The sequence below is a fragment of the Oreochromis aureus genome, linkage group 1 (genome assembly GCF_013358895.1).
Source record: "Oreochromis aureus strain Israel breed Guangdong linkage group 1, ZZ_aureus, whole genome shotgun sequence".
In the NCBI taxonomy this organism is placed as follows: Eukaryota; Metazoa; Chordata; class Actinopteri; order Cichliformes; family Cichlidae; genus Oreochromis; species Oreochromis aureus.
Window position 1 is genome coordinate 30791453 of NC_052942.1, and position 22153 is coordinate 30813605.

The 22153-nt window shown below is 38.4% G+C and overlaps 1 protein-coding gene across 1 annotated transcript in view; it reads right to left on the reverse strand.

Annotated features, from left to right (window-relative positions):
- Positions 1-21890, reverse strand: part of igdcc4 (immunoglobulin superfamily, DCC subclass, member 4) — a 52096-nt gene extending 30206 nt beyond the window's left edge. Inside the window, exons 1-2 of the mRNA XM_039612396.1 lie at positions 21547-21890; positions 310-624 (exon numbers count right to left, since the gene is read on the reverse strand). Coding sequence (XP_039468330.1) covers positions 310-624; positions 21547-21613 — 382 coding nt within the window. The 5' untranslated portion in view covers positions 21614-21890. The remainder of the gene's footprint in view (positions 1-309; positions 625-21546) is intronic.
- Between the last annotated feature and the right edge of the window lie 263 nt (positions 21891-22153).

Genomic DNA, 22153 nt, shown 5'->3' on the forward strand with positions numbered 1-22153 from the left:
CACGCTGCAGTGTGTCATTAAATCAGTCTGAGAAGAAACTCAACTTCTGCATCTTCGCTTGTCTCTGGTTTCAGTCTTTAGAATATCTAGTATGTGACAGACACTATGGCTAATATGTTTTTTTTTAATCAAAATAGTCTTACTGATAAGAAAAAGTAAACTATTCACAAACTTTCTACAATATTTACAGACATAGAGATCACAATACTCTCACAGTGTACCAAATGAAAATTCTGAGTCTTCAGCAAACTTAACTATCTTAACTAACTAACTTGACCATAGCCCTTAAAAGTAACCAGGGATACCTACTTGCTAGGAGCACATTCACAGTCCGGCTCATCAGCGCTCCAAGGCTGCTACCAGTCACACAGCTGTAAGCCCCCGCCACACCATGGGGAGACTGGCCATTTCTAGACGTTGGCATCAGGAGAACGGATCCATTAACCAAATACTGAAGGTAGTCATTCCCCTCTGGAAGTAGTGGCTGTCCATCCTTTAGCCAGGAGACATTGAAGGGTGTATCACTGGCCCCCAGATTGCAGTCCAGCAAGAGGGGCAAACCTGGCTCCAACACTACATGGCTGGGTCCAGCGCCGCAGCTCAGCTCCACGGAAACCAGCTTTTCTATGCAGAACAAAGGAAGAAAAGGTTGTTAACTTTGCTCTGTACTTTTAGTTAAGCTAAATGTGTTTTTATTCTAATAAATAAATGGCATTCTTGTATTTTTAGCTACAAACTTTAACATATTGCTCTGTGAACATCATCACAGCTGTGCTATAAACAACATTAACCATGCTCACATCTGATTAGTTTTACTTTCTAAAAAGGCAAAGTCGTTTTATAGCATAGTCCAACACCATAACTTAAAGAGTTGATAGCACTGGCAGCACAGATGGAGTAGGGTAGTGCATACCAGAAGTAGGGTGTTTTGGGGACAGAGAGAAGCCCAGAGGAGGAGGGGGAGAAACTCTGCAACTGAAATGGGCGCATAAGGCATGAAGGGATTTGTATGTCAGCAGCAGGACATTAAAGTCAGTGAGAGAGGGGAAGTCCTGCAGTGAGAGGTCAGAGTGAGCAGCTGAATGCTGTATAAACTGCAGTCAAAGGAATGTTAAATGATCACAAATTTTCCGTGCAAAAGAAATTGTCATAAAACAATGATTTAATGTGAAACATTACATACTTATCAGAGAAAAGCTTCAGATAATGGTGAAAGTAAATAAATATTCTCATAGAACATTTTCCCCCCTCCATCGTGCATCAGCATGGTTTACTTTATGGCCTTTCTTTATTGCCTCACCCCACCACCACCAGCACCAACCACTCACCCAGCACACCCCCTCATTATAGAGAAAAGAGGGGAGAAGGTAGGCACAATAACCTGTCCTCTGAAATACTTGTATAAATAACAAGATCAAAACAAAACAAAAAAAACAGAAACGCTATCGAAGGAGAAAAAAGAATTTAAGAGACGAAGGTCAAGAGATCTGGAGATTCAAGGAATATCAGCTTTTGCAAGAAATTATAGCACATAATTACCATTTATGAGGTAGACGGAGTGCATTAGAAACATACAGAGAAAACCTAAAAAAGCAAGGGTCAATAATGCTGAAACACATTGCTTCCATGAAGAAGTATGACATGTCTTCAGTAGAGCAATACTGCACAGCATTTAGTGGAGCAAGTGAAACCTCCATATCAAAAATGGTCACATTTAAACATGTTTTCTTCTTTTTTTTAATTGCTTGTTTTTATCGTCCCTGTATCAGTAAATAATTGAAAAGAAAAGAGAACATACATATCCACAAACCAACCACAAAAAAGTAAACAGCATTCATCATCTTGCTACAGGAGCACCTGTCAGGCTGTATTGGAAGTTGATGGGTTGGAAGCAGGAAAAATGGACAAGCAGAAGGATCTGAGAGACTTCCATAATGACTAGATTGTGATGGCCAGGTCACTAGGTTGACTGTTGCATAGTGGTTTACTAGGGCTGCAGTACTTGTTGATCACTAAAAATGTGACAGACATTTTAAGTTTAACAATTTTATTGCTGCATGTAATTACATTTTTCATGACAAACCAGTGTTCCATTCTTTCAGTCGATATCACATAACCCTATGATGGAAGACATATATACAGCTGAGAAACAAAGGGACCAAACGCCACAAGTGCATACAGGTCTTTGTCTGGGTGTTAGGTAAAATGTTGGCAAATTAAACGGTGGGTTAGTCCCACAGAGCTTAAATCTGGGACTCTCCACCATTTGACCCTAGAACTGAAGAAGCTTCTCAGATGCGAGGTGAAATGTCTTCAAGCAACTTAAAGAAGTCTAGACGCTTTTCTTTCCAAGCTCCTTAGTCTGGCAAATTAAACATTTTTCCATTTAACAAAAATGAAGATTTAAGAGTCAGTAACTGAAAAATATGACAAATTTGTGAGATGTCATATTTTGAACAATATGAATATATAAAATGAAGAATAAATAAATAAATATTGAAACATTAATTTTGAATCATGGCTATAAATAATTTAATATCCAATGGGTTGCTTGATGAAGTGTCTCCATGACATGATGGTGCTCACCCGTGCTCACTTTGTCTTTTTATCATTGGAAGATTGTTGTCTGCACGGAAGAGCAGACAACAATGTGTTGTCTGCTCTTCCATCTATTTTTTAGACTTTAAGCATTTTTATAGTGTTTTTTATGGTTATTTCAGTAACTTGATCGATAATCAGCAGACACTCAGCCACTTGGGAAGAGTTTAAAAAATTGCCTGACTGTTAAAGTACATAACATTCCCAAAAATGCATAAATAAAACAAAAGTAGCATGCACACACTAAACATCAGCAAATGTGTGCACTGTGAACACAGTGCCTTAGGCAATGTTAATGCAAAGTTTGATCAAGACTCATCCACTTCTCTATCAGAAGATGGGCACCATACAAACATACATACATATATTGTGATCACTACAGTACAATGGCTACTTTTATTTGAGTCATTCTCTTTTGAATGGCAAATGGTAAATGGACTGGTTCTTATATAGCACTTTCCTACTCTATCTGAGCACTCAAAGTGTTTTACACAACTTGCCTCATTCACTGATTTACACCTATTAACACAAGCATTTTTTCTAAGCTCTGTCTATGTAAGTGCTTTCAAACTAGCAAATGAATATATAAATGAATGCTATAAATAAATATTTATGTTTAAATTTTCATCCAGACATTATATGACTTAATGTATGTCTTGATGTAATTTCATATAATTTAAACATCCTCTCTGCAGATCTTATTACCACGCTTTGTGAATTCATCTTAAAAGACTCTCTCGCTCACTCACACACAGTCAGGTTTCTTTCAGCTTGTCTTTCTCTGCTGTTGGATTAATTAAGTTAATGGGAGATGGAATTTTTTCCTTGATTAAATGAGGCCTGACCCCCCACAGACACTTCCTGATGAAGAGGCTGGGTAATGCTGAGAAAGGTTGTTGCACAGCACTCTGATACACACACATCTGCCATTGAGATGACATTAACATGCATGCACAACCATGCACCCAAAACACATGCAGGCATCACATGCAAACAACTCGAAAAGATCAACATATTGTTGTGGGAACAGAAACACTCACATGTGTTCGCGTCAGCATGCACAGTCACAGATCACCTCCGTGGCCCCTTGCTTTCCCTCTCCCATTTCAACTAATTAGGTCTCATTAAGTCATTAAAATGTTAGCAACCATTTCCCAGCTCACTGCCAGTGGTTTCACTTGGTGCAAGGTGAGGATGTTTCAGATATAGATATTCGGATATTACCCCTAAAAAATGGATTTGAGATATGATGAGGAATATGCAAGAAAGAAAGGAACTTCATTTTAAAAAGTTTTAGCTATCTTTACCATTTTAAAACATTTTGTATCATAAAATTATTTCAATAGCTGCCTAATCTCAAAAGGTAGCTGTAGCAATTTCATAACAAAGAATTAGCATGACCTACTATCCTTTAAAGAAGAAGGAACAGTAAGCAGTTATTCTATATTTCAAAAAAATGATATTTCATATGGGAATAAAACAACACAATTGCACTAGAAACCTCAGCATGCCCTAGATATGTGCCCGTGTCGTAAACGCAGACACACTAACATGTATTTTCCCCACAACACACTCACACATGTATGCACTCCTGCTCAGTAACTCTAACTGTGTGTGTCTCATGAGGACACAATGTAGTGAAGAGGGGGGAGATCTGTGAAGTGGCCATTCTGCCATTTTACTGTACAAGTGGGAGCTGTTGGAAAGGACAGGGTGCACTCTGGGATATAGTAGCGGCTGTGCAGTCTCGCTGAGCTGTAGTGAATGGATTGTGATGGCAACAAGCCAAGATGTTCATAGCTAAATGGAGAGAGGACAACAGTTTGAGAGGGAATGAAACTGAGACAGATAAATGAGACAAACGGTGAAAAGAAATAGTGATGCAAACTATTGACCATAAATGATACACTGCCCTTTTGACACCACATCTGAATTTTGTATGCCTTTTTAATTGCAACAGCAAGATACTGTAATTTGGATAATGTGACATAAAGTTAGATGTGTCGCTACGATAAACAGAGAAAGTGATAGGCTAAAGGTTGATTTGTAATCCTGTTAAGAATCAGATGCACAAAGAAGAAAGAAGAGAAACGAGAGACACACTGACAAAGACTATCATTCAGTGAGAGAAAAAGAAATAAAAGGCAGAGGAAATGGAGACGTTAGAAGGTCAGTCCACAGTATTTATCCCACTGGTCCATTTCTGTTAATGGATCACCTATTCACAAAATGTTTGGAAGAACAGAAGGAGAAAGCAGGAAAGCAGCAGGGGGAGGAGAGTGACCCAACACTCCGAATATTTCACTCAGCCCAGCTCACTGTCAACAGAGACTGGACACCCAATGACCCTGAGGCCACAGCTCAGGTTTCCACAGCTTCTAAATTCAAGCTACACAATACCCAAGGCTGTTCAGGAACTCAGAGATACCAACAAAGAGACTGGAAGTAAAATGAACAAAATAATGCTGCATGTAAGGAATGCCCATATCCAAACACCTGTTATATTACGCTTGTCTTTATGGAATAGTAACAAACACTAAGCTCTATGTACAGGTCTTTGATTTGGTGTTCAGCCAATAAACAATAACTTTCAAGACAATTATGATTACATAATCATTAAATAAATAAATAAATTTGCACTGTAGCATTAATTCATTCATTCTTTTACTTGTAAGATGTGAGCAGGCTTAATGTAAACAGATTTTCTGATTTTGTCCAGCCATCCATTCATTTTCTTTTGCTTATCCGGGGCTGGGTATCAGGGGCAGCAGCCTATGCAAGGATCCCCAGGCTTCTCTCAGCCGCCGCCTCCTCCAGCTTATACAGCGGAACACAGAGGCATTCCCAGGCCAGTGAGAGATATAATCTCTCCAGCGTGTCCTCGGTTTTCATCTGGAGGGACATCCCCAAAACACCTCACACAGGAGGCATCTTTGCCAGATGCCCAAACTGGCTCATTTCCATGTGGGGGAGTAGTGGCTCTATGCTGAGCCCCTCTCACTTGTCTGAACTCCTCACCCTATGTCTAAAGGCCAGCCAGCCTTCGGAGAAAGCCCATTTCCACCACTTGTATCTGCAAGTGGTGACATCTACATCCCTACCCTGACCATGGGTGAGGGTAGGGATGTAGATGAATGAAAGAAATTAGCAACAGGTGAACTAGAGGCGTACCTCAAAAACAGGAATGGTTTTATATATGGAGGCCACTGACATTTTCCCCTCCTCATTCTTTCTGGGGTTTTTTGTTTTGTTTTGTTTTGTTTTTTAGCCTAGGGTGCAAAGAAAATGATAAAATCAAAAGAATTCAGTGACATCATGAAAAAATTACGAGTGAGATTCCTGACATAAAATCTTTAAAGGGACTTCAACACATTTGGGGATCTAAGAACTCATAAACTTAAACCTTAAAGTCACACGGACTAAAAGTCTTTAGTAACCATAGACAGTAACTGTAACCAGCTTAAGAATGAAGTCATAGATCATGTGTCCATATGGACTGAGGCACTTGCTGGAGTGCATTTCCAGAGTAGCAGTCCTTTCACAATCTGCCGAAATGACTGAGATTATAAAACAGTATTGGTTGGAGCTACTTAGTTTTGCAAAGTCTTTCCCTGAAACTAACCCAGAAAATCTTTTGTTCCACTTCCAAAGTGCAGTGGGGTAAGGTAAAATCAAATATGTCAAAAATGTCATTCAAGGCCTTTTTTAATTTTTAATCAGATCGATCAGTATTTTCCCATACTTATGTGCCTGACATTTTAGAATCTGGTATAAAAATCTTCTTAAGATTGCATGAATCTTTCAGTGAACATCTGAATATTTTAAATGACTGCATTTACTGTTTTCAGACACATTCTCAGCCCAATAATACTTTATTTCAATATAATGGAAAATGAAAAAGTGAAGCTTCTTCTTCATCATCAATCAAACACAACAAAAATGTTATTTCAATGTTGGTTTTAAAAATAAGTCTAACCTGAAGTCATCAGGAATAAAGACAATATTAGGGCATCACTTAAAATAATAAAACTTTACTATTCTTACTACTCATGATTTATATTTGGGTAAATTGTCTGGTGTACTAACGTTATATTTTCTCAAATGGTCTTCTTACAGAGACCAATTTTTTCAGAGGCAAGACGTGGATGACAGAGACAAATGATGTGCTTCCAGCACAGGTTCCATCCAAGGCAGAGAGCTTTAAAAAAGATGCTTTCCCATTTGGCACCTTCCACTGAAGAAAAAATGGTCAGAAAAAGTCAGAAGAAATGTGCCAATAAAAGAAACATCAGCGGAAGGATATCCTCCCATGCATCCAACATCACCTCCCAGTGATGCAAGACAAACTCGGAAGGCCATACAAACACGCAGGGTGTCTGCAGTGAGGGCTCAGCAATGGAGTAATGTGACCACTGATGAAGTCAAGAAAATACCAGAAACCCGTCAGCCGATACCACCACCAAAAAAAGAAACTTGAGAAAGGCAGAAAGGGGAGTATTACCTGTTAACCCTGGACAAAAGCAGACATAAAAAGGTTCCATAGAAAGACAGTAAAAGTTAAACCAATACGACAACAAACCGCTCAGGGTACAGCATTGAGCAGGTCAGTTTTTGGAGCACCAGATATACCTGCTGAAAACCTATACCACCATTTTTCACATCCTGTCCATAGCATAAGATCTAGACATTTGCACGTTAAATCCTCAGAACGAAGGCCCTACTGTTCAAGCTGTTATCGTCACTAGCATCAAGGACTCTGCTAAAAACGTTTTAGAAGATTAAAATGCAACTAAGCTCCGCAGCTTCTTGAGAAATGCAGTTTATCGTGGTAAGATTATTGGTACTGCCATTATCTGCTGTATTGTATGGTGCAATTTGGGGTTTAAAATTTGCCCTTCTTAAAAACATGCTTTGTGTCTTTGTAATGTTAGCTGATGTCCATCCATGGATGTGCCTGAGAAAGAGGCAGACAGGAGCAGCTAGGTTTTAGCTTAAATACTTGAAATTATGTTGATTTATCTTAATGCATGCTCAACTGGCCAAGTAAGGAAATCACAGAATTCTCTGAAGAAGTCACTTGGATCGTGTTTCGTCCAAGTGACTTCTGATGAATTCACTTGGATGAGTGATCAAATCTTTCTCACGCTGAAAATGAAATGTCCAGACAAAGAGAATTAACTTAAACTGTAAACTGTAGTTTGATCTTAGCTAGAATTACCTAGCTTACTTTAATTCTGAAACTGTGTAGAAGTCCATTTCAGGCACTGCCTAACTAACCATTTGTCTCAGAGGGAGAGAAGCTGAAATTTGTGGCATTTATTGAGAATATTTTCATTGCTTTAGTTGCTCTCAGAAAACTCTTGTTGGTATTTTTATAGAGCTGTTGTGTTTCAGTTAAACCCACCAGACACGACTGAACTGAAAACAAGGGCAAACTTTACATCAGAAGATGTGCAGCTGTGTGACTTTCTTTCACACATTAGTCTGACTTAGAATTATTGTTTTAAAACACCAGTCACACAAACAAAACAATGCACGGAGGCAGCAATATGTTGTTGTTTTTTCAGTGGAGTCTGGTGGTTTTGATCAAAAGAATTGCTTCAGTTTCTCTTCACAAAATCTGTTCAACAGCAGACCTGAAAACACTTGAAATACACCCTACAGTTAAACATGATTTTTGTTAGGCAAAATATATTTTACTGCTGGTCATTCACAGCAGTACAGTGTTAGCAAGTTGTTATAATGCTATGCTAAGCAATGTCACAGGACAATGGGGCAGGACTATGGTTTCTAAATGAAAGAGACAGAGAGAGCAGATTCAAACAAATCAAATGATAATATTCAAATGAATCAGATCATCAACTGTCACTGGTTTGCACCTGTGTCAGGGGAGCAGCAGTTAAAGTTTCCATGGTGATGGCATTCAGTGTGTGCACTGTAACCGACTGTCTCGAAAATGGGCTTGGCACTCACAAAATGCCTTATAAAATCCAAACTGTCTATTGTATCCACCTGCTTTAAAGCTGCCATATTTAGCTGTGATTTTTTTTAATAAAAAAAATGTACTCAGGTGTGCTATGAAAAAAATAAGTTGTTTCTTCTTTTCTCCAAAAGTTATTGCTCAAATTATTACGCAAGTATATGGAGAACTTAAATTCCACTCCTCCTACTCAAATCTTCTGTATCCAAAAATGTACATCTATTGGCTTTTAGAGAAACCACGTCTGAAAGAAAACAATTTTTTCCAATGATTTGTGGGTAAAATTATGGTCATAAAGTATAAATTTTCACCTCACCGACAGGTTAAAGAGAAATTTTTCATTTGAATATGTCTGCTTCTGCCATTCTGTTTATTAATTAGTCCACAAATAGCTATCTCATCCACTTGAATGGAGAGGGATTTATTTGTTTGGCAACAATTTGAAAATAATTTACACGTGTCTGAAAAAGTAAGTCATCCCACCCCCGAGCTAATCAGTTTGGTGCAAGAATTATGTCTCTGTGTCAAGCAATGTGGGAGGATAATAATAATATTAATAATGCCTTATATATGTTTGTATGTTCCCTGTTTCCTCCAAGATGAGTGCACCATCTTGATGAAACTTTGTATAAACATTGCCTATGGCACTGTGATGGTCAACATCTAAACTCTGTATACAAATATTTTATCCAAACTCCATAATCATAAATATTTCTTCATTTGAAATTTCAGTTGAGCACAGAATGGAATGTCACATTACAAGGTGTGTCACAACATAATGAATTAGCCTCACACTATAATGTTTGTATGGTTGTATGTTCCCTGTTTCCCACATGTAGCATGGGGGTTTTCTAGTATTAACAAGGAATTTAACCAACACCAGAAAAGTTGCAGAAAAGGCATTCATGATTTAAAAGTCACAGAAATGACAGAAATCTCTTCAAATGTACTTTCAAAGTATGACTGGAGAACTTGTTGACTTTTTGAACATCACATTCCCAGCTGTCACTATGCATGTTATTAATGTGTGCTTTTGGGGCACCATGCAGTTGGAACGTTAGTGGATTGTGGTTTTATAGCAAGATTGCCTGACTTTTGCAGAAGTGTGACAGTTAATGTTGATTTGTGACAAACTCCCTTTTTGTCAGACTACAAAACAAACGGTACCTTGAGCCTCAGGAGCTATGAGTTGTAGAAAACATGGAATCTGCAGTTTGTTGAGCAAAGAGATCTTACAGATTTTTATGCTCTGGCTGTCTACATTCTAGTAGGAAGAAAGCAGGAAAGCTTGAGGCACTCCATGTGCCTCCCCTCTTAGATAACACAAGGTTAAAGTTGTTGTGCTGTGCTGCAGAATATATTTCAAGTTGCAAAATTCCTCATGCCTGTATTTCTCATGCCACTTACACTTTTGTGGTGAATACCCCAATAGAGCAAAAGTTTATTTTAAGAGATTATGACACTCACAAACTGTTTCTAGCTTCAAGGATCCCCAGTACATTTCAGGAATTTAAAAGATATTTTGAATTTCAGGAGTGTTTGAAGGATAAATTTGAGGAGTTTTTCACTTGGAGCTCCATTGAAGAAGTACAAGACAAACCCACACTAGAAGTTCTAATAACCACTAATGAGGACTTCAAGAAGAAAGATAATGGCATTTTCATTTGTGTGCCCATGTGGTTCACGAGAAACCTTTGGTGGTTGAAAGCTGTTGTCTTTGATAAAAAAAACTTGAGGGTTGGAATGATTTAAAATCGTAAATGACTGCCTAAAATTGTAAAAATCCAACAAATCCTTGTATGTTATTGATGTACTTACATTTCTTAATTTCCATTAATTTCCACTTTTAAAAGACATTTCCTGGCATTTTGTGGTTATTTTATCCCTGCCTTTAATGTGTTTTGAGATCAAATTCATCAGCAAGGTCAAATTTCTTTTGACATTTTTATTTTTACTCAGAAAAAGACTAATAAAATTTGTTCTTTACATTTTTAGGGCAGTGCTTATTTATAAATCACTTAAAGGTTTGCTGACTTTGCCTTAAAGCCTTTCTACCATCATGTTTGCTGTTGGAGGATTCAGAATCCTTTCAGTGCAATGTCTCTCTCTTACATCACTGCTATAACCTAACCTGGCAGTGAACCTCTGAATTATTATCTTTCAACGTTCCGTCAAAGACATTAAGCAATAGAAAGAACCCAATAACACTGGAACCTCACACACACACGCACATGTGCACACACAGAGAGAGAGAGAAGAGAGTGAGAGAGAGTTTCACAATACCAAAAAACCCACAGAAAGCCAAGTCAACAAAATATAATTTCACTGTATTATTTAATTCATGACGTCAAAGCCGTGATGATGGGAAGCAATAAAAAATCCAGCATATGAAGAATGAGATACGAAGAATGAGAGTATATGAAACCCACAATTTCAAAATGAAATGAAGGACTAAACTAGTGCCCATAAAGGGGCATGTTAGGAAGTCACTCACTGCTTTCTCACTGAAGATCAGTCACTGTCATCTCAGAGTCCTGTTGCCTAGGTAACTCTCTAAAGTACTTGCCACACTCTAATATGTCAGTCAGCAGCGTCTTTGGCTCTGATTGGTAGTTGCTTCAGTTGCCTGCCTCAAAGTTGAGAGAAGTTTTACCCACTTTTCTTCGCCAGACGTTATTTCAGCTTTGAGAATAAAGTGACACAGAGCAGCTAAATAGGATTTAAGACACTTTTTGTGAAGACAGACGACCACAGCACACAAAAACAACGATAGCCACTTTTCTTTGTACCAAACTCCAGTAGATAATTGATATGATTGGTTGGTGATGTTTATATGTAATGTGCAACTGGTTAGTACTTGTGGTGGAAACCCAATACATGGTAATGATTTGTAGGACATTACTGTGCACTGAATAATAAATACAGTCTGAGTGCACTGGGAACCTGGTCTAATAACAATAACACTGAGCAGGCTTCAGTGAGTAGAACTAAGTATGTGTGTTTGTGTGGTAAGCCTGGATGGCTAAACCCAAACCTCAAACCAAGCTGGTTTTCCTTTACACTACTGTTTAGTTTCAGTGGTACCTTATTTTGCCAATTCAATTAACTTCCATCAATAGATACGAGGTACAAACAATACCCCCACCACTTGCTTTGTTTGTGGAGAAAAAATATCCAGCATATGAAGAAATCAATATTTCGAAGCCGCAGCTGAGATCATCTGAGCGGAGAAGCAGCCAGATAAACCCTGCAGGGAGACAGACATTCTCAGGTTTCAGTGTGCAAGTAGAAATGCTTGTGTAATAGCAAAAAACAGAAAATCTCACTGACAGATGCACTTTAGCACTGTCTAAATATTTAGGCTTTTATTTTGTATAGTGTAATTCGAAAAAACTGCTTTGACTATATTAGGTTTGTACTGTGAAAATAGACTGCATCTGGATCATGGTGTACAATCCATTGTCTTTGAGACCGCTCATGTGCTTGTTTGTCAAATTGAAACTATTTATTAGGTAAGCAATTGTACGTATAGAGGGCTCAGTATTTCACTGAACCCATAGTGAGGTCACGAGTCACTCAGCAATGTGAACAGCTGCCGTGTCAAGTGTTAACTGTTCCAGCTGTGTTTCCTCCCAAGACGATACACTAAAGTTCTTCTCACACCCAATCATGGGCACAGATACATGGCCACTTCACTGTTGGAAAGCAGATACAGTGAATTAAAGAATTAAGACAAGCAGACACACACAAGTCTAACTCAGTAAAGTATATTCTGATGCTCCATAGGGAATTCTGGATTTCCGATCAATTTGAATTGTATAATTATTTAACTCAAAGCCAACTATCTAAGTGGAAGACACATTAAACGGCCTCCGGGCCAATTCAAACCCAGGTTTCGTCATGACTTTAATGGCATATGTGTCACCTGTTAAATCAAGTGAGCTAAACCAGCACCTGGAAGTTGGTATGTTATGTAATGACTAATGAGTTTCTATTCAATTAATAAGATTAGTTGTTTGTGCTAAAAAACAAACACCAAGCGATGTCCTAATCAAAATACAGACTTTCTTAGTGCTTTTCTCCAATTTTATTTTTAAAAAAACACATAAAATATAATCAGAAACTTAAAAACTGATGAGGTTTTATTTTTGTTTTAAAAAATCACAAAACCGTCATTTGACTTAGTAATTAATCACCTAATCATTTCAACTCTAAATGGTTTCAAAACCTCTAATTTAACACCTCTTTCTCTATTTGTCAACTTTTTTGCACCTCATGCGGTAACTGAGGAGCACTGAAATTTTTACAAAGTGATGAGCTATGAAGCTTAACATGTATACTTTTTTAAAATAGCTTATTTAGTGCCCATCTTCTCACAACCAGTGAAACGAAAATTGGCTTAAAGGGAAAAGAGACAAACATGGGAGCAGAACAGAGAATAAAGGATAAAGAATGAGAGAGGGGGCGTATCGGTGCAGTCCCTCATGCCTCCTGCTCTATGTACAGTGCTCATTCATCCCATTCTGGTTTCCTCCAATCACAAAGCAGCTTTCTTGCATGTGGGGCCTCCCAGCAGCGTGGGGCCTCCACATGGCTATGTCAAGTGCCAGACCCTCTTGCATGAGTCAACAAAGCAAGCAATAAAACCAACATGGGAGTAACCCATGGGAGATCCAAGTCGGAATCTATTTATTCACACAGCAGCCAGTAAACTTACAGGAGAGGACTTCATGGTAACATTCGTGGTGATGGTATGAAAACAGACTAAATGCAGACAGGAGATGATACACCTGCAAGGTAGTTAAAAAAAAACCACAACCACAAAAACACTAACTCTTTCCTTGATGCTTCTTTTTCAAGTGAAGTACATGTTACATTAAAATGCTCATGCACAAGGATCAGGGTTGAGCATCTCACACTATGTCATGATGATGAATGAGACTGTTATGTGGCACTACCTGGTACACGCACTGAAGAAGGACAGACTGCACTGAGCAAGCTTCACAGATTATGCTCGCACCAGGATTCTCAGTAATGACATCTCCATCACAGAAGAGATGTGCTGTGATCTTTAAATAATATAGTGCATTTGAATGAGAACTAAAGGGTGTGCGTACTCAGTATGAATTCACAAATGACTGTTCAAGAGATTCCTAAATGTATGCTCTCTATTGTGTGATGGCAGAATATATTACTGAGTAATCTAGGAACTAAAGTTCAGCCCTGCTTTGAATTTCTAGTGGAGCTTTTCCCACCGTGGTATGCACTCAGTATCACTATAACTCTACAGATAAACCCGCATCTTCCCACCTACATGGCCACCTTTAGTGTAACTCCTCCGCTCTCATGTGACCAAGCATACAGCCGGGAGGAATGGAAGGAATGTGAATGCAGGTTGGTTAATCAAGTGAGCACAACAGGACCACTGACACTGTCATAAAAATGAGCACAGGAATAAAAAGAAGCTTGCCAGTGTGATAAGTAGAACTACAGTCTTAGTGGTCATCACTTAGTGTGGCTAAGGGTTCAAGTTTGCACAACACCTTAAGTCACTTACTTTGACCTGAGTAGCTCGTATTCCATTATGTATATCAATTACACTATGAGGTAAACCTCAGTGACCTAGTAAGCTAACAGGATAAAATTACCAGTTCTATATATCATTGCAGTAAAGTCTCTATATTAACAGGTAGCAGTGTTGCTGGACAACAAATCAGAAAGAGCCTGATTCACTTAGATTTGATTTCCCTATGTAACGGAGGTAAAACTCACTGGAAAAGCTTGTATAAGAGAAAATTACTTTGGGCTCTTCACGATATACGTTTTACAAGCTGGAAGTTGTGAATTTTTTTACATGACTAAATATAATAAAACAAATACTGTATGTTCTTCTTCAGATGATGAGAGAAAATATTCTGTAATCTAAATGGTTACTAAAATTAGGTTTAATCATATTGTAACGTAACCCAGAAATGGAAAAAGACAGAGAAACTATGGACACTGAATGTAAAATAATATAATTTCATCTCACACGTTGATGTCTGTTGCAGGCTCAAGATAGAGAAAGCAAATATTATTTGATCTATAAATTGTTCTTTTATAATACATATATGTATTCTTGGTGAAATTAACACCTCATTAGTTTACAAGGTCTTATTATCAGATATTTTAAGAGGTCATGCTATTCATAACTGAGCAAAAGCAAAAACAAAATACATTCGCACAACAACAACCCAACCCAAAAGAGCAAATCATTTGAATGCATAGCAGACAAAATCAAGCTCAAGGCTTCCTCTCCTTTCATGCAAAGATTTCTGTGCTTAAGATTGCTTTCCTGGCAGCATGAATAGGCACACACAGGGCAGCATAAATAAAAAAAAATCAACATATTCACTACACAAATATACCCAGCTGAAACCCAGCCCAGGGCATCTTTAAATAATATGCATCCTAATTTAGCATGTGCTCTCTGGGGACGGGATCAGGATGCACACACAAATCGCAGCTGACACACCCACGCTTACACACAAGTAAGGAAGCAGGCACACCGAGTGCACTTTATGTACCTTTAGCAAACACACACACACACGCGGATACTTAATTTAACGCTAATGTATAATTAGGTAGTCTCAGCAAGCACTGCTGTCCAACATGCTTAGATTTGTACCTCTCAAGAGATCTGCATACATATATTCACAGAAATATTGAAAGAGAAAACAGACAGAAGAGTGAGTTCAATAAATACTGTAAACCAGAACATTTGTCCATAAAGTACTATTTTACATAATTTACAATTAAATCAGAAATTGCAACTTCATGCAATTGCATGAAGGCACAACAGTGATGTTTTAAGAAAGATTGTATATACAAGATTGTGCATGCACAGACATTTATAATAATGTTAAAGCTGTGCCACCCATGAGCAGTAACAGCGCAGCAAATTGCTAAAGTCCTTCTCCAGATGGCTTGCATGCACCTCCAAAACCAGTGCTTAATATTTTGTAGGTGCCATTATACTGCAGGTTTAACAACTGTCCCTCAGGTGTCCTTACAACAAAACAGAGGTGAATGCACTCTATATATTAAAGATGATGCTAGAGTTTAGGAGAGGCATAGGTGAACATCCCTAGGAGACCTAAAAGTGCAGGTCAGCATCAACTCCATCATAAAACAACCTTTCAGGAAATAAATCATGGGTTTCTTAAAGTTTTATGTTTTTTGGAATACGTACGTTAAATCATCCACTTCAGCTAAAGTTCTGATAGAAGTGTGATACAAAAAAACTCCAGATTCAACTCAAAAGTGCGACAAATAGTGCAGTGATAAATAAAAAATGACCTAGAACTGAAGAAAGACCTAGAGATCCTGTGTTTGTGTGTGTGCGCGCCTGTGTGTCTGACAGCCAAATCTTTGTGAGCTGCTCAACCTAACAGCAAACTCAGGATAATCTTTTAAAGAAATAATGAAACTGTCCACGTTTTTAATCTGAGTTGGCAAGAATTTTGTGTGTTGTTTCATGATACCCGTGTAAGTCGGACTGTCATGAAAAATGTCATTCAACTTTATCACAGTCAGTGATGCAACATCTGTGACAGTGATGACTTCCCTGTGCAGGAAATGGAACTTTGTGATTGGAGTTATAATGTGAATTTTATATCTAAAAAAAACCCAAAACAATCTGTACTCTCCAAACTTCATACCAGACTTCTTACTGTGAGTCAGTGCTAAGCTGAAAATCTTTCCCCTTTGTGCAACTTTACATCGCCATGATATTTAAGCTAGACAATGGACTTTGCACCACAGTACCCTGTTGCAGTGTGTGAAATAAACTGTTGACTTAAAAAAAAATTCCTCCCACCACTATTCTTAGCACTGCAGAGTCATTTAAGCAATAAGAGTTTTGCAGTTAATTTTTATCATGAAAATATTAACTTTGTAACAAGCTGCTGAGATGACTCTGTCTGACCTGAGCATATTGGTGGAATAATTTTTTTTTTTCAGGGGGTGAAACTGTGAAACTGACAATTCAAATGATTCCTAGAGAAATAAATCCATCATCTGTTTCAACATACGAGGTTCTTCTAAAGAGTGCTCATTTGGGTAGTCTACAGTGATTTTTGAACTAAGCCAAAAATAAGACATCTACAATGAAGAAGTGCTGGTGGTCTGGCTTGGAGCCTTCAAAGGTATGTCAAGAGCGTATCAGAAATTTTTGCTTATTTGTACAGTTTTCCTTACACGACTCTCTTTGGTTGTTTTTGGGGCTCCTTTATGAGCACTAGTAAGGTCAACATTATTACTGTAACTTTCTATGTAAGGTAACATTAGGTTAATACAGGGATGAGAACGCTGCGGTAACTATAAAATAACCACACACATTAATTACTGCCAGTTTTGGCAAAGTCTAATAAGTGGAGATGACTGGCACTAGAAGGCCAAGTTACTGCAGCTTTTCACTGTAAACTTTAGGTCAGTGGTTCCATAACCTCAGGGTTCATATTTCTTAGTGAGTCATAAATAACCCAGGCTCTTTTATCTTCTTTGATTGAACTTATTTGTAATTAAAAATCAAGTTGTTGTAAAATAAAACAAAGAGTCTATACAAGCCTCATCAGGTTAAATGTTAACTTCACCATAATGCAGAATGTTATGTTTGATAAAAACCAAGCACAGTTTATCAACACAAACACCTCATACCATCCTGTCAAGCATGGTGCCGGAGGGCTGATCATTTGAGCTTGTTCTGCAGCCACAGGACCTGTGGGCACCTAACATTCATTGAGTTAACCACAAACTTCTCTGTATACCAAAGTAATATAAAGTTAAATGTGGGACCGTTTGTCCAACAACTATTACTTGGCAAATTGTTTGTTGAAAAAATTGCTCTAACCAATCAGTTTTTAAAATGTATTAATTGACATATAGGGCACTGATCTGTCATAGGAGCTATGCAGTCAGTAGGAATTAACAGCTGAAACTACAGCTCCCCTCAGCTTCAATTTACAGGCTTTACAGCAAGTTTCACTTTATTGTTTAGCTGTCCAGTCAACATTTCTATTGCTTAACTTTGTTTCTACTGCTCTCACAGCATTGTTTTCAGCTGCAGCACACTCTTGGATTTGACAAGAAAGCACTAAAAACCTTGTCAGCACCAAACAGCAGACACATGGTTTGGTGAACAAAGAGGAACATTTTCTTCTTGAGTGAGTGGAAACTAAAAACTAAACTAAAAGAGACTAAAAGTTGGGCTTACATTCACCAGATGATGCAACTTCAAATGCTCCATAAATTATGTCAAATGAATTAAATCATTAAATTAATCTGACTGGGTAGTTTAACGGGTATGATACAGTACATGATATAAATACACCTTGTTTTGATTAGCCTTAAGTCTTCTAGATATACACAAAATAGTGCTTCAAAATAAAAGCCCTACAACTTTTTTGAATCTTGGAACTCATTTGAGCCAAAACTAATGAGCCACTCACAATCTACTTTGGGTCCAGCAGTTAGGAAACAATTCTCTAGCATACTTCAGCAAAATTTTAGAACATTTCTGGTCAATGTATCCAAATCAGTGATACAATTTGTACTGTGAATGTACTGTGTCTTTGTACTGTGAATGTACTGTGTCTATCTCTGTGTTTACACATTTGCTTGGTATGTGCTGACTTCTGTCCTGCAGGCACACTGGCTTTCACCCATAAAAATCAGGACGAGCAGTTTAAAGAATAATGGTGATTGATATAAGAAAAGAACATGTAAAAAAAAATACTTTCCTGCTTAATCAAGGCTTATGCTACTCTGTTACAACTGCAGGGGACTAATGTAGGATGTCTAACTACATATGACAAAGTGGAGAAGCATTACAAAACTTGCTAGTGCAAAGATTTCCACTTAATAGGACCTGTAAAATGGTAAATTAACTCAAGTGTCATTCTTTGTCAGTGCCTAGGCTTCATTATGCCCTTTTCACTGTGTTTATATTCATCAAGTGCTTATAAAAAAGGGTAAATGCATTACAATAGTCAGATTCATTTGCTCATAAAGTCTTTCAGGACTGTAGATGTTGTTTAATTGTGTCTATTAATAACTGTGCAGTATTCTATGACTGTGAACACACAGACACACGGGCAATTTAGCTTCATTCATTTGCTTCTGATGTGTTAAGTGAAGCTGACAGATTTGCCTTTGATCTTTAGAAAGTACAAAACAATTAATTTGTACATGCAGACATGGCCCTTGCCCTCAAATATACCCCATTAGCTCCTGTCATTCTATCCATGGCCCAGAATTAACCCTAACCTCTGTTCAGGAACAACCTCAGGTCCCATAAACACCAGCATCCGCAACAGTAATGTATACAGTAATGTACTTCCTAAACCTAGCAAAATTCACACAGAGGGGAAAATGACTGAGTTGTTTACTTATCTTGATAACAAAAAGTATAATTATTTGGTAATAACACATAATAAGCAACCTTTTAAAGCATGTTAGTTACATGATAATTATAATTGTGGGATTTGATGACAAATGTTAAATATCACAGTGGATCTTTGAATGTGAGTTTTTTTGATGCATTTTTTAAAACTTGCAAATGTATGATTTTATTGAAATGTTTTAACTGCCTAATCCCAAAATGTCCAAACTCAAAATTTTGCTGATCTCACTGTACAAATAAATCAACCTTTTCCCAACTCTTATCATGCATAACCTCCACACCAATCAGTATTTACTTGCAAAAGATTTCATCATCTCACTGTGACTGCCCACAAGTGTGGCACTCACTCTCTTGTCAAGAAGATCTCAACAGAAGTTATTCGTTATTCTGTATATTCTGGAATCTTCAAGGCTTGGTCATCTATCTCTATATCATTTGTACCCTCTGACCTCTTACAGCTATATCAGATGGAAGTCAAGGAGGCACACCTCTAAGTTGCCTGCTTCTTAAGGCCATCGTATACATAATTGAAGAATGAGTAATGGACCTTATGTGTTGAAACTACAGTATCTCAGAGGCAAGTGATGTCTGCCTGGATACAAGCATGGTTCTCATATACATGCATTCCATTACACTTGACTTTTCGCTGCCACACCAATCCACCAAGCACAAAACTGCCTTATTTCTCATCACTGTTGGTAGCAATCACTGCAGGCCATAACATACCACAGCAGCAGCAGGAAACCTTTCTGCAACTCCCACCAAAGGATAAACTACACAAGCTGTTCAATGAGACTAAAGTAAAGAAAGAGGCATAGTTTTCATGTAAGTTTACAGTGATATTAATAGCTTGTGTATTAGTGCCAGTTTCCAGATGGAATTTTACGGTGGATCAAAAGACCCCAACACGGAGACTGAATGCAGCCTCAAAGCATAACAGAGCCTCCACTGTGTTTTGCACGGTGATGATTGTAGACACTTACTGCTACACCTCTCTCCTGACCTCTTCTGTACATATTCATGATGATGACTTGAACCAAAGTTTTTCCTCCCTAACACCTGTTACCAACGATTTTCATATGAGTTCTTCTATAATTTGGGATGCTTCAGCCTTTTCTCCTTTTTTTCTCTTTCACAGCATCCACAATATGCTGAGATATGCCAATTTTGTGGCAAATAACACTTTCAGAATCACTTTGCTGTTGCAAAAATACAATTTTCTGCCTGTCAATCCATGTTGTCTTTGGCATTTTTATAGATTTGACTAATTGTAAAATTTCTTTCACATGCCACTCTAACTTGCTCCCAAAATGTTTAATCTGTCCACACTGCCATGCACATACATACATGGCAGGAGTTACATACTTTCTCATGTCTGACTAGGAGTTACAGTACCCACTGATTTCCAATCCTCTGCCAGAATTTCACTTTCTAGATCTCTGCTCCATGTGTTTATCTTATAATCCAAACTCTCTGATGAACAAGATGGAAACAGATTATGAAATTCTGATATGATGCTCTTCTTGAGCTGAATGTTGCCTCAGTGATTTCATACAGAAATGTTCTTACATGTTAAACAGTCATCAGACAAAAATCAGAAAGTTGGGCTTTGGAATAAAAGGTTTTAAGGAAATCAAATGTTCTATCTTTTTTTGTTTCCTGACCACTGATAAGCATTTTACTCTATAAGAGCCACTCGTGTTCTGCGCTGGTCTTTTGTCATGTAAATCCGGTGACCAGACAGTCTCTCACCGACTCATCGCCACCACTGTTAGCATTTTCCTCTTCAACCAGTCACAGCAGTTATTAGGAAATAAACTTTTTGCTGTACAGCTATCATATTCATCATGATGCATTCATCTTTAGATTTATATAGATCATACAGCAATCTATAAATATGTAGAATACTTTTGATGATGTTACACTGTCTTCAAAAACCTCTCCCTCAACTTTTCTGAGCCATGCGGAGGGGAAAACCATAACGTCCCTTGCGCACATCAGTGTACCGTAACAGAAAAAGTTATCCCCCCCCAGCAGCAGAACATATAATAGTGGTGTGCTGCAGGGCATATTTGTATTTCTGAACGCACAAGCCCATCACACATGTTATTATTGTGAGTCCGATTCCCTGGTTTGGATCCCAAACTTCCCACGGTCGCTTCAAAGCCCCTGGCCGCCCTGTGGCAACATTCAACAACACTGTGGCTACTCCTTGGGCAATGTGCTGCAACTTCCCATCGCCAAAGCTTTCCAGCGCGTCCTGAGAGCGATACCAATGAAGTACCCTAACAAAACACCCCTACACCGTGGGGATTAGAGAGGCCAAATGAGGTGAACACTGAATACGGACGGGATATTGCACAAACTGTGCAAGGTGCAGATTCACCCAGTAGCTCATATCTGTTATCGCAGTCTACTTATGTTCTGAGTAACTGCACTTCAGTGTAATACGAGAGGTCCGCTGGCTCACACATGCACCCTACAAGAAAAAAAAAAAAAAGAAAGAAGATTTAAGTGAGCGCTTTACCTTGCTTGGATGGACCACAAAACAGCGAAAGAAGACAGAACAGCCAAATTGTACTCTCCACCGCCATGTACAGCCTTTGATTTCCACCAGTGGGGTAGCAGCTTGAGTCTATACAACAGCTATACCGTTATAGCGACATTCATATGCTGGAATCCGCTATTGTCTCCGCCGGTGCGTAAAGGAGTCTCTGAGAATGTTTAGGGTTCTTTGGTTAACAGTCTCCCTGGTTTTCCTAACAATAAGGTTGCATTAGTCGGGGGAGAGCCGTCGTGTCTCTCGGCGCTTCAACGCCATGTTGCGAACGAATGTTAAGTGTGTGTTGGCTGCGGGTCCTAACACAGCACACACACACACACACGTGCGCGCACTTTCACGCACACGCACGTTCACCAGACACTGGCTGGCTGGTCGTCGCTGGAGTCCTGAAAAGCTGTCGGTGATTCTAACACACCCTTACTTCGTCCTTTTTTCAGCCCCATGCTTTCCACTAAGACTTTATTGGTCCGGAGCGAATGCGTTGTGAAAAGCACCTGAAACATCAAATCTTTCGAAATACATGTTTATTCCAGGCGTCCCCTCTCTCTCTCTCTCCCTCTTTCTGTCTAAA